Genomic DNA, 13,288 nt, shown 5'->3' on the forward strand with positions numbered 1-13,288 from the left:
TAAGGCCGTAGCCTTTCTCTTAGTCATCGGCCACGCTCGCATCATCAACAAAACTCGAGTTCTGTGACTCCTGCCTCTCCATACCTACCGATCCGCCAGCGCTGATCAAACTTGCTGTCGAGCCAACTCGGCTCAGTTTCTGCCTTTTCGCCACCCTAATCGCACCCTCGTCTTCGTCGCCCTCGTCACCGAGCAACATCTCGTCACGATCTCTCTTGTCCGCCGACGCGAGTTGTGAAGGCGCAGGACTCGTCCGCGAAGCATTGCTACTCGGTGGACGTTTCGCAGCAAGTTTGCTGCCGTTGGCTTTGCTCGTGCCGTTCATGCGCTCTTTATCCTTCTTCATCTTGATGTTCACGCTCTTTTTCAGCAACTTCTTCTTCATGCTACCCGAGCCTTTGACCGCTAGCTCATCCTCGTCTTCGTCATCCCCGGCACCATTCTTGTCATGGCTGCCGTTCGGTGCTGGTGTACCGGCTCTGCTCCCGCCCGGCGTCGAGCTCATCTTCTGCATAGCGTTCCTACTCGCCGCGCGTCCAGATAGGCCCATACATTGCTCCAAATGCTTCGCAAACCGCGTAATAAGCAGACTACGCTTGCAGCTCGGACATGTATGCCATGGTACGTAGGTACCACTTTTCAACTAGAAGATTGGAAAGTACACGTTAGCTAAACTCTTCGATTGAGCTGGTCACCTAGAGTGCCCCAGGCAAAGTAAGATATAGCGGTCATTTGGACAGCGCAAGTATCGACAGCGGGTGTCATGGGACGAAGGTGGCGATACTCAAGACTTACTAGAACAAAGTTAGTGTACTGAGTCAAATCTGGGTGTCTAACAGTGGAATACATGCCTTTTTCATCGATCTTGGAAGCCTTCTTCTCGCCCTTCTTCGTCGTAATCTCTCCGTTCTCGCTCGGACTCGGCGGACCAGTCCCATTCTGCCCACCAGCTTCTTCGCTAGCAGGTGTGCCGTCTGTTACTTTTGCCTTTGCTGCTTCTCGCTCTTTCTTCGTAGGCGGGCGTCCAGTTGCATCGGCCTTGGGGAAAGGATTATCGTAGATGTCGTGCCCGGGTCTCCTCGCCCAGGGTCTTCGCTCACAGTACTGAGTGCTCGAAGAAGGCTCCGTAGTCACGCCTCGCACTCTGGGAGCAAGAGGCGGGTCCAGCTGCTGAGGAAGACGGCAGGTCTTGCAGTGTGGGAGCTTGCTGGTCGGGTCGAGGGATGCGAGCATCAGCTTGTGTGCGCGATGCTGCTGTATAACTGTGTTATGGATGATGCGCTGTAGAGCGTCTTCGAAGACCTGGGCCGCTATCTCCTTCAAGTCGATATCCGCCATGGCAAGAGCGTGTTCGAAGCCTAGTGACTCGAAGTAGTTGTTATGTTGGCATCCGCTGACTTCCTACCAGATTTTGCACTCGTGGTCGCCGACCACGACAGGTCTTCTGGACCTCGACGCTGCTTGTCTCCGCGACTGCGAATTGTTTGCGACGGCTATACTGTAAAGACTCGAGCATGTGACAAGTAATCACGAATGCACAACCACGTCGACATGCATGTGGTTAGTGCTCCCCACGATTCCGGGTTCCTGCAGCGGTCAGTACGGTGGCGGGCCGACCGTTGGTGGATCCTTGCTCATCGAGAAGTGTGAGAAGCAAAGCAGTCAATGTCATAGAGATTGAACAGTCCTAATGTGCTGACAGTGCCAATATCTCCTGCGACGACATGGCAAAGAGAAGCAGAAGCAAGACAATCCTATTTGGCATCTTACCAATTCTAACGGATCTACAGAGCGCTAGTCAACCTCTGCAAAACCATCGAAGCGATAGCCGTCCTAGCCCGTTCATCCAACGATGCTACCCATCGCATCAAACCTTCTTCATGAACCTGCTAGCAAAGCAACCGTTGTCCAGGACCAGCGTGCTTCCGTGCCAGCGTGCCAGCATGCCAGCTGCCGTCTTCAAGCCTGCGAACCTCCCTCATCGTTCTAGCCAATCTCGAAACACACGGTGCATGCCCACCACGCAATGAATCATTTTGTAATAATTAATCAATCTCGATGGTATCCGCCTCCTCAAGCTTCATCGGAGCTTGACGCAAGCCGCCTGTCTTCGTCTTCCTCTTCTTTGGCTGCACGTCGAGATCCATAAAATCCTCGTAATCATCCAGTACAATCACAAGCTTCTCCTTGCCCTTACCCTTGCCCTGACCACGCAAGCTGTCCTGCAAGCCCAGCTCCTCCTTTAACTCTTGCTTCACCTTGCTCTTTCCCTCGCCACCCTGCAGCCAGACTGTCATCTGTTGATCGCCATGCTTCAAACTCTTCTTGATCTCGGTAAAAATGTCCTTCGCGGTCTCCATAGGCACCATGTTCCCGATGAGCCTTTTTAGCGCAGTGATGCCAGCCTGACAAAACTTATACGTCGCTGGCAAACCCATGAGCAGCGCGAACTCCTGGACCCTGAAACCGCGCTTGCCGGTTGGATGCAAATCGCCTTCGCCACCACTGCATGTAATAGCGCCTCGCAGCTGGATGTTCGGGTCGTAACTGGGGCCTGCTCTCTCGGTGTAGACCTGCATATGTCGCGGGATGCTGCGAAGGGGCGGTAGATTGTCTAGGCAGTCTTGAATCGTGGTCTTATGTTCGTGACGTGGCGAAGCAATTGGTGGGAGTGGTTCGCCGATGCTGTGAGCAGATTAGAAGCCGTCGATACACAACACAGGGTACGAATGCTTACCATGAGCCTACACAAATCAATCTGTTCCTCGCTTGCACGTGGCGGTGCTCAGAGCAGTCGACTACCTCCCAACCAACGCTGTAGTGGCAGTGCGTAAGTTGCATGAGCAGTGCGTGGAAAGACTGACGATGACGTGTGTACAGTCCACTTGTCTGCTCGAGAGTCATTACACGTGGCCGCGACTTCTTCAGCAGCGGTATGGCACTGTAGCCGCTATCGACGTTCCTCTCGTCGTTCTTGGCCATGCCTTTCCAGGTGTTTGCCAAGCTATACGCCTGGCATGGAAAGCTAATGTGTAGCACAGCAACCCTATACCGCTTCCTGTTAGTCTCCTTAGTGAGGAAGTCGTGGATGTCTACATTCAGCACCTTCATGCTTGGGAAGTTGAGCTTGATAGTCTCGCATGCGTCTTGCCAGAAGTCCACGCCGAAGACCATCTTGAAATTGGCCTTGGCAGCGCCGGCGGTCACACCACCTGCACCGCAACAAATGTCGCCGGCGGTGTAGGGCTCACAGTATAACAGTCCGAGCTGCTCGAGATCTGTAGCATTAGTATGCAAGGCGGAGGATGTACGGACTTCTGCTTCACTCATGGTAACGCTTTTACGCTTCAAAAGGCCGTGCCTCGGGTCAAAGGTGGAGCTGCTCTGCGAGGTTTTCGTCGTCGTTTTTGTCATGTATTCGTGTCGTTCAACATTTGCTGCTTTGGTCTCCCTGCGTCGCCTTGATGCGTCCGTATCTGCTTGTGGAGGCTGCCCCTCTGGTCCCGCTCCAAAGGCCTCCAACATCTGCCACCAGTAGCTAAGCGCAGCATCCGACATACTCTTTCCGGGATCACTCTCGGTTTCGCGGAGACGTATAAGTGCGCCTTTGTTAGGCTTTCTCCCAGGCAGTGATATGTACTCGACAAGCTTCCAGCGACACACTAGGATGCTGTGTTCCCTTGTGGTATACAAGTCGATAGCTTCCGCAAAGGCGTCACGAAAGCTATGATCCGGAAACTTGCGGTATGCGAAAGGCAGATTCGTGAAGGTGACTCGGCGTACGCACATCACGTCCGATTCGGGGATTGAGACCATATGGTCGTTTAAGTCAGGGTTGACAACATCGCGGGGAACATCTACCAGCACTGCGTGGACCTCGTTGACCTTTCGCTCGAGCATGCCGCTCGTCCTCCAATGCCGACGTAGTAGGATGCCTTTCAACAAGACTTCTCCGGTCGGCGTATCACGATAGATGGATGCGATGCGGAGGAAGTTTTGGTCCCAAAGCTCGACGCATTTTCCAGCTCGAAGCTTCACGCCGCTTGCTAGGGTATGACTATCCAAGTGTTGTCGGGGCCGAGCAGTGTCCACCTTGATCTCATCTTCGACAAGCTCAAAGTCGAGTAAGCTTTCCGCGTCATCGTCTTCATCATCTTCAAGGTAGATCACAGGTGGTGGCTCCGCCTCTTCGTCCAGCAGAAGCGAGCTTGTAGTTTCGGCAAAATCGCGAATGCTGTCTGTGTTTCTGTGTTTTGTCTTCGTCCTCGGCGCGGCTCTCGTGGTCTTGGGTAAGCGATCCATCGCAAGAGTACGACTGGTATTAGTGAGCGCAGAGTGAAGCTTCGAAGAGCTGTTGAACGCCCCAGGCACCAGTACTGTCGCTCACCGGAGCCAAGCAACGTCGTTTGCATGAACCTGGAAGGAACGTGCATATGATTGCGGATAGCGACCTTAGCGCGGCAGGTGTCCGAATTAAGTGACAGAAGCAGTCCACAATCGATGTGACAGATCGTCAGAGAGGGGCGCGAGTCTTGTGATTGATCGAACGCACAAGGTAAGGGACGTCGCGGTTGTGCTTGGAAGGCGGCCGTGTGATGTCATCACAGAGGATGCTTCAGATGTGCACATGAGCTGACGAGGGGCTGGCGACGGCTCGAGATTGTCTTGCTCCCTAGACCATGAAGAACAGGTGAAAGATTTCTATGTTGGACGGGATTTTCTGTCCAAGAACCGCTATGAGAATGGCAGTTTAAGGTCAAGCGAAAATGATGGAAGTGTAAGAGCACATACTGTCTTGCTTTGGAGTTAAGCTTACATGTGTTCCCAATCTATAACCTCCGTCGTACCACCCAAAGCTGAACATGTTGACGGAATACTGATTAGCTCCCTGATGCTCTGCTCGCACTGTGGAAAAGAGCAGGTAGCGCGATCTACTGAAGCCTGCTCTCTGCTGTTGCGACCCTTTATCCCGAGCTTGACACGGCGAGGACACACATTCGGCGTCGCCAGCTCAGCTTCGGGAGCTCACCTTTGTGTAGAGTGATCAAGGTATGAGTGATGCGCCCTGCGAAGGTTTCCAAGCTTGATTAGTCGGCAAAGACTTGAATGCCTAGCCGCTGGGCCCGGAGACCTGCAGCTACGCTCGAAAGCATGTGCATTAGGGCATGCTCGTCCAGAGCCCCCTTTTTGGCTTCCCACAGCAAGCACTGTTTCTATCGTGGTGAAGCTGCGCAGGTAGCGCCAAGCATGCTGAGGACGGGCAGCCGTCACCGAAGTCGCGGGGGACCCATATGCGCAGCTGATAGCAGAGGTCGGATAGATGCGCTAGGCCTTCACCAGAACTCATTGTTGGAGCGCGAGATTGTCACGAAGAAGGTCGAGACGACAGAGAAAGAGAAGTGCAGTCGGATCTGCCGGGATTGCCCGGGTCGTGCCCGGCGAATCGCAATTCTACCGGCATGTCCAAAAAGACCTTCATAAAATTTACACAGAATGGCATCAATCGCCAAATCGTTCCGAACACGCGCTGACGAGGAGAGAAGTGGAAAGGATGAGTTTGGCACCATCATCCGTCCTCAAGTACGGAAGCTGAAGCATCCTCACTCCCATTTCTATCCGCCACCTTGATCGCAACCGCCACGGTAAGTCCGGCCTCGTAGCTTTTCTCTAAAAAACCCGCATGATGAATACCAAGTACTTTAAAGATGTTAGACTTAGTCTCAATGGCTTCGGTCATAATGGCTGCACTTCACTTCCTGACTGCCCACATGAATCGCCCTTCACAAGCCGTTCTGAGAGCAGAGGAGAGAAGCTGATCAGCCAAACAGACCATCACGTTACACGACGCACAGAGGCTCGCAACATGTGTGGCATAATAGCCTGTATCTTGGCTGCTGAGGGCAACGACGTCGCAGCAGAGATCCACCAAGCGCGTTAGTACAAAGACCGGGTTCGTCCGGCACGACAATCTCACTAACGACGTCTAGTCTACTACCTCCAGCATCGCGGTCAAGATGCCTGCGGTATCGCCACTTGCTCAAGCAGAGGCAAAGTCTTCCAATGTAAAGGTAACGGCCTAGCCAGCAAAGTTTTCCACGATGGTGAGAGGGTTTCAGATCTTCCAGGTTACATGGGACTCGCTCATCTTCGGTACCCAACAGCCGGCTCGTCAGCCAACTCGGAAGCACAACCTTTTTACGTCAATTCTCCCTACGGCATCCTCATGACACACAACGGCAATTTGATCAATGCTCCCGAGCTCAGGGAATATCTCGACCATGAAGCACATCGCCATATCAACACTGAGTCGGATAGCGAGCTCATGCTCAACATCTTCGCCGATGAGCTCAATCAGACCGGCAAAGCTCGAGTCAACCGAGATGACATCTTCTCTGCTCTCACACGCATGTACGAGAAGTGCAAGGGTGGCTTCGCTTGTACTGCCATGCTTGCCGGTTTCGGCTTGATCGGGTTCCGTGACAGCTACGGTATTCGACCAGTTGTACTTGGCGAACGAGCGTCTATTGACGGCAAAGGCACTGACTATATGATGGCATCGGAATCCGTTGCACTCAGCCAGAACGGCTATGGTAACATCAAGGACATCCTACCCGGCCAGGCTGTGATCATCGAGCGCGGCAAAGCACCAGTCTTCAAGCAAGTGAGCCCGCAGATGTCCTATGCACCTGACATATTCGAATACGTCTACTTCGCACGACCTGAAAGTATTATCGACGGCATCTCTGTATACCGATCTCGTCAGCTCATGGGGTACCGACTGGCCGAGGAGATTCAGAAGCAGCTTGGCCCAGAGCAGCTCAGAGAAATCGACGCTGTCATTCCCATACCAGAAACGTCTCTGGTCTCTGCCTACGCCGTAAGCAAGCACCTCAAGAAGCCGTACTGCCAAGGCTTCGTCAAAAATCGCTACATCTTCCGTACCTTCATCATGCCCTCTCAACGTGCTCGCCAACGCGGCGTTCGCGCAAAGCTGAACGCCATTCCCGTTGAGTTTAAAGACAAGAACGTCCTCCTCGTGGACGACAGCATTGTGCGCGGCACGACGTCCCGCGAGATCGTCAACATGGCAAAGGAGGCTGGAGCGAAGAAGGTGTACTTTAGTAGCTGTGCGCCACCCATTACTCACGCACACATCTACGGCATCGATCTCGCCTCACCTTCAGAACTCATCGCGCATCATCGAAGCAGCAAGGATATTGCAGAACACATAGGCGCAGATGGAGTCATCTACCAGAGCCTCGAAGACCTCAAATCCGCGTGCGCGCAGGAGAGCCCGCGAGATCCCACGACACAAAACTTCGAAGTCGGCGTCTTCTGTGGCAAATACGTCACACCTGTCTCAGAGAATTATTTCACTCACCTCGAGCAGATGCGTGGCGAAGCGCGAAAGCTTAAAGTAATGGATAAAGCTCGTGAGGCCGTGGCACGAGGCGACGCCGACGAAGTCCAGTTCCGCATGGCCTCCAACGGTGTACAAGTCGACGAGACTGGCGATGTGGTTGCTCGAGATAGTGGCTCAGATGGCGAAGCAAGGATACCGAAGCGACAGAAAGTCGAGAGGATGCATGATGAACAGGCGAACGGGCATGGTGAAAAGGAGAAGGATCCCGAGAAGTCGGCGAGGAAGCCAACGCCGGCGCAGGATGTTTCGCTGTACAACATCAATGATACCTAGGCTAGACGAATTTGTGCTTCGCGGCACTTGGGAATGGTTGGTATCTTGGAGTTTTGAGGCGTACTTAGGTAGAGGGAGACATGGCTCAGAGCCTGAACCAGATTTGACTCAGCTATGGTCTGTATCACACCACTCGCATTCATCGGACCATACATCGCTGACATAGTGATCCCTGTATTTCGCAACATGATCGCCGCCTACGAAAATCCTCCGTCGTTCCAAGGTTCTCGCTCGTGGCTATGCGTGGATGGACACGATATCGTTAGGTCGAGCTTCCTCATGCCATGAGATGTCGACGAGGACTCGGCCCTGTACAAACATCAAGGCGTGCGACGGTTGAGGAACAGGATGATGTATTTCAGCTTCTCATGTATTACTCGCCTAAGCTAGAAGGAGTGACAACCTCACCCCATCCATCGTGAGATCACAAGCCTCGATCATAAATGCCTCGCCCCACCCACCTCATTGGTATCATATGCACACATCAAGGATCGTCATGAAGATCTAAACCCACCTCGTGCCCTTGTCCCGATTGCGCCGAATGCATTGAACCCTTATCCCAGCCCCATGCCTTATATACCATACGCCATGCAGAACCGTACCCAGTAAACCACGACTTCGCTCAGACCTCTGTCTTGCTCACACCAGTACCTCACTGATCCCTCGACGGCCGCGGCGAAAGCCTCACAAACTCATCCTGCTCCTGCGCCGGCGTCAACGGAACCCTACTATGTCTCGCGCTCGCGCTGGCATCCTCTGCACCAGCGCCAGCTTGTCGGTACGAAAGCTCGTTAAGCCAATCGGTGCTCTTGCTACCCTCAGCATTCTCACCAAATAATACCCGACTATTCCTCTGTGAGCCGTAGGTCCCGGCTCTCGGCCGTGATACCGGCGCTGGAACCTTGCCGATCGAGTTGCGCGTACTGACGTCGCCACCAATACGTAGGGAGTCGTTGCTCACCTGATCCCTTAATTTACTCGGCATCGTCGCCGAGCGTGAAGGCGTGCGCGCACCTTTTGCCGCGGCGGGAGGAGCAGAGAGCTCCGAGTCATCGATCGTGCCGCGCGTCATGTCCACAGGTGTCTGTGTTCGCCCATCCCAAGCCTCGAAGTCTCGCGTGCTCCAGCTCGGGCGATGCGATCTTGCACCAAAAGGCAAAGTAGAAGAACCGGCCATGCTGTACACGCTCGGTGCCCTTGCGTTCCTGCTTCCACCGACAGGAGTGTTGATCCCGCTCCGTATGCTGCCCGCCCGACTACCCTGCTGCCGTGGCGCGGGAGACTGTTCTTCGAGACTCAAGTACGAGGCCGTGGGATCATGTAACCTCAATTCAGAAGCAAACTCTTCGTCTTCGTCCTCGATCTTCGCCATACGTCGAACACCTTTCATCTCGAAGTTTGGCTCTCGAGGCTCTTCGTCCACTTCTTTCACTGGAATGGACTTGGGCTCAGGAGGCAGGTCGTTGACCGCCTTGTCGAGGTGATTGAAGTACTTCTCTCTCAAGTTGACCCACTTCCGCGGTCGGAAGTTCTCGTGGTTGCGCGAGACGGACATGTAGCTACTAATAGCACCCACGACGATTGCAATGAGTGTCAGGATTGTCAGGATACCTTGGATGACAATTATGACAATGCCAATGACAGTCGTGATAATGCGATCCAGGTTCCACCTTGTGTCGAAAGCCGCCGCAAGGGCGACCGAAGTCACCTTGCTGAAGCCCAAGGCGTAGACCACCAGAAGATTCAGACGCTGACCTTCGAACGGCCTCGCCCAGACGATGAAGGCGAAAGCAAAGACTTCGATGACCAGAAGACCGAAGACTTGAGCCAGGGGATATCCAGAAGCACCGCCAAGGAAGACAGCCTCCAAGAAAGTGTAGAGCAGCGAGGCCGTGAAGAACCACCATCGTGTACGTCGGAATCGTGCCGCCAGCCATCCAAATCTCGTTGTGAACTCCTCATTGTCGTGGATACTGTGCAGATATCCATCCACATCAGTAACACTCCCATGGGTCTGCTGCCTCTTGCGGAAAGGTCTCTTCATCAAGCCCTTCTTACTATCGCGCTGCTCAAGCTCAATGCCCTGCTCTTCCGCAGGCGCCGCTGCCTTCTTCACACTGAACCACGGGATCTTGCCAAGTAGCATCTTACGCTCCACTTGTCGTCCGTTCGCATGCTGCTCGTTGTCGATGGATGCCTTGTAGATGCACGCGTAGATCGCCAGACCCATCATGCCGAAAAGGAAGATGATGAAGACGAGTGCTGCGATGGCTTTGACGCCTCCGGAGGAAGTGTAGGTAAACTGGAAGATGGTGAGGAACATCATCAGGAAGAAGGCCAAGTAGCAGATGCGAAGAGCAAGGGCGGCGCTGTAACCGAGCCAGTGGTTGCGGAAGTACTGGAAACGGCCTTCTTTGAGCCATCTCACCTTTGCAAGGCCCTCGAGAATCCACTTGAAAGCCATCAAAGCGGCTACCAGAAGGACAAGCAAGATCAGAAACCAGAGGAAGCCGGTCATAAAGGCGTTGCTCGCTCTGATATTTTGCTCCGCGAGTGTTCCAGCGAAGCCAGAGTAGTTGCCGGGAAGTGGTAGACCGTTCTCGACAGGCTTGCCGTACCACCTGTACCCACTTGTAGAATTCTCGAGAGCGCGACGCTGAAGAGACTGCTCGACACTGCGCTGCAGCACACCCCGCTTACGCACGCCATATGGTTGGCGGTATATCTCAGACGCCCCATCACGCATGAGCGGGTGAGTGTGGATCTTGTTGGCGCCATAGCTAAGCATCCGCTTGTAGATCTGGGTGATGTCGTAGCCACCAGCAAGAGTATCCTGCGTGGAGCCAGTACTTGCTGCACCGACTTCTGAAGTGTTGCCGACATTATTGCCGATCAGATGATTGATGCTCGTCTGCATAGTCGGGCTGTAGATCATACCACCAGCCCAGGCAAAGTTACTCCACCAAGCGACCAGCACGGAAGGCCAGTTCAGCGATAGCGCTCCAGTAAAGAAGATGTGTTGGAAGACGGCGAAGACGACGCCAACAGACAGCGAGTGAGCATAGTGCAATCTCATGGTTGGTACTGCCTCCCCATATGCAGCGGTGGCGAAAGAGGCAAGGAGGGCCACAGATGTGAAGATTCCAAGTATGCTGCCGACCGACGCTGGCTGGCTGAAAGAGTTACCATTCGTGACGACGGCAGAAAAGCAGCCAATCTCGGTCTCGGTGCTATTGGCGAAGATTCGAAGGACTGCTTCGCCTTCGAAGTCTGGAATGGTCAGAGCAATCGCCGGGATGTTAGCGACGTCTTCCTGGGCCACAGGGATCAAGCCAATAGCTTCGATAGGCACGCTGCTGTTTGCCGGACATAGACTATAAGGTGTCAGTCACTCTGCCTGGTCTTCGCCATATTCCACCTTTACTCACCTGGCAATGTTCGCCTGACAAGGGTTGAATACCAAGTCGAATCTGCTCGATCCGTACGCATAAACGCCAATGTACATCATCAGACTCTCGTTCTTCAACCCAGTGTTTCCAGCCAAGTGGAAAAGCACCGTCATGTTATCCTTATAGTAGGCGGCATCGAACCGGGTGACGTTGATGGCGCTGGCACCCCCTAAGCAATCACCAAAGTTGCCCGTGTACAACGCCGGCTTCCGATCGTTCGCGAGGTAGAGTGTCGTGCCATCGCTCGCTGTGTATGGAATGTAGGACTCCGTGGAGCTCGAGCTGGAACTGCTACCACTGCTGGCGGCGAAAACGGAAGGTGCAAGGGAGAGGATGCTGAGCATGGCCGTGGCGGCCGATGCTATTCGAGGTATCATAATGGGTGATGTGTGATGGTATCGACCGATATCCGAGTGGATTACTACGCTCGCAAGTCGAAAGCGCCAGCGGGTAGAGGTCGACCTTGGCCCACTAAGCGAGCGTCCTCAGGAATGTTGTTGATGCTTCGTTCGCCGCCAAAGCAAAGAGTGACGTTATTGTCGACGATGATGCCCGACTTTCTCTTCTACCAACTCCTTTCCCACCTGAACTGAGACCTGTTCACTCTGCTCCCTTGCTCTCTGACACCGTCCTCAACCGTGACAGGGTCCACCTGGCTTGCTGATCACTAACGATCACTTCACACCTGCACGCCTCCTCCGGACATACTTCGAAACGGTCGGAGAATTAACGATCGTAGGATTGTTAGTTGTGTGCGAGTATGACCAGGGAAGGTGGAATATCGTGGTAGGAGTAGTTTGTGAGATGGCGCTGTCCCCAGCACCTACGATTTTTGGTGTCGAGCTAAAATCCCGTGCATTGACCCAGGAAGTAACGGCTGGCCGCCTTTGCGAGCTTGCCGAGAATCAATGATGCGGATTTCAATTGGCAGTGAATATAAACTTCTGATATTGTCCGCGCATTGGTAGGGATACATGTTCACGGGGCGCCTATCTAGAACTTCGCAGATCACTTCACCCTCGGACTGCCTGTAGTGTATCGAAGACACGACATGCCGTACAGTACAGCGAAGATACTGTGGTGGCTGACGAGACAGCTTCTTCGGCTCGACGCGGAAGCCAAAAGGACTTCATCCCGCCTTCACCAGCCATGTCCGCCGTACTGCACGATTCTCGCAACGGTAACAGCACATACCGATAACCCGACCCTATAGTCTCCTATACTGTCCCGTGTCCAGCTAATAAAAGATGATGACATGTGTCAGACAACGCACGCCCGCGCAAGTCCTTCCAGATCAACGGCGAAAAGGCCCGCCGTCGCATTCGCAGTCCAGCAAGTTTCGAAGCACAAATGTCAGCCAATAGATGCCATTCGTTCCACAAGGACTGAAGTACATACGCAAGCCATGCCTGTCACCTGCTACTCTTCTGCCAAGCTTCGATCGCATGGATGAAGCTCGCATAAAGTGCTTGCAGCTTGCAGCTTTTCGCGTCCGCGGGACCTGCATCTCTGCCTACTGTACATCGCAAGATTTACCATTTTGGTTTTTGGAGCTCCTTTCCTTGGCGGAGACATTGGGAAGCCTATTCATTCTTCTCCGCACTCACTCACTCTTCAGTCGTGCCCGCCTCTGGACCTTGTGCTGCCGTAGCCCTACAGTAGTGTCTGCTGCAGAACACGCGGCCTTGTGTGAATCTTGCCGGACAGCCGGGCTGCTGTATAAGCTTATATTAATGATATCGCACGATCCGATAGCCATGTGGAGATCCTACGCTACAAAACTATGCACCTCACATGTGGTGGCATAACGACAGTGCTGTTCCGCTTGCTTCCGACTTCTGTCTTCACTACTCCGCGGTGCCAGTAGCATTGGTGCCACAGACTACTTGGCCTTGGTGAACAAGGCGAATGCACTCCGCAATGTCGAAGCATCGAGGACTTGGCATGTCTAGACAGTTGTGCAAGAAAATCAACCGTCTTGCCCCTGCACAGCCTGTGTACAGACGCTATGAGCACGTTCCCACAGAATGCACATTGACTGCAGCTAGCAACGCTAGGGTTGCTTCTCTGCTGATACCTGAGCTCGACAAGACTGGCATATATGACCTGGACAGTATGATACGACAGAGAATACCCGAACTCT

The 13,288-nt window shown here is 53.6% G+C and overlaps 4 protein-coding genes across 4 annotated transcripts; 1 reads left to right on the forward strand and 3 right to left on the reverse strand.

Annotated features, from left to right (window-relative positions):
- Positions 1-19: 19 nt before the first annotated feature.
- Positions 20-1,338, reverse strand: LTS14_007498 (uncharacterized protein; the record flags this gene model as incomplete). Its single annotated transcript, XM_064840190.1, has 2 exons — positions 20-643; positions 796-1,338. The coding sequence occupies 2 exons, from the start codon at positions 1,336-1,338 to the stop codon at positions 20-22; spliced, it is 1,167 nt and encodes a 388-aa protein (XP_064692070.1).
- A 707-nt stretch (positions 1,339-2,045) lies between these two features.
- Positions 2,046-4,302, reverse strand: LTS14_007499 (uncharacterized protein; the record flags this gene model as incomplete). The annotated part of the gene is made up of 2 exons (XM_064840191.1): positions 2,046-2,685; positions 2,738-4,302. The coding sequence occupies 2 exons, from the start codon at positions 4,300-4,302 to the stop codon at positions 2,046-2,048; spliced, it is 2,205 nt and encodes a 734-aa protein (XP_064692071.1).
- A 1,561-nt stretch (positions 4,303-5,863) lies between these two features.
- Positions 5,864-7,696, forward strand: ADE4 (amidophosphoribosyltransferase; the record flags this gene model as incomplete). Its single annotated transcript, XM_064840192.1, has 2 exons — positions 5,864-5,933; positions 5,988-7,696. The coding sequence occupies 2 exons, from the start codon at positions 5,864-5,866 to the stop codon at positions 7,694-7,696; spliced, it is 1,779 nt and encodes a 592-aa protein (XP_064692072.1).
- Positions 7,697-8,348: 652 nt separating this feature from the next.
- Positions 8,349-11,522, reverse strand: LTS14_007501 (uncharacterized protein; the record flags this gene model as incomplete). Its single annotated transcript, XM_064840193.1, has 2 exons — positions 8,349-11,070; positions 11,125-11,522. The coding sequence occupies 2 exons, from the start codon at positions 11,520-11,522 to the stop codon at positions 8,349-8,351; spliced, it is 3,120 nt and encodes a 1,039-aa protein (XP_064692073.1).
- Between the last annotated feature and the right edge of the window lie 1,766 nt (positions 11,523-13,288).

Source organism: Recurvomyces mirabilis (genome assembly GCF_035927965.1).
Source record: "Recurvomyces mirabilis strain CCFEE 5264 chromosome Unknown scaffold_21, whole genome shotgun sequence".
Taxonomy (NCBI): domain Eukaryota; kingdom Fungi; phylum Ascomycota; class Dothideomycetes; order Mycosphaerellales; family Teratosphaeriaceae; genus Recurvomyces; species Recurvomyces mirabilis.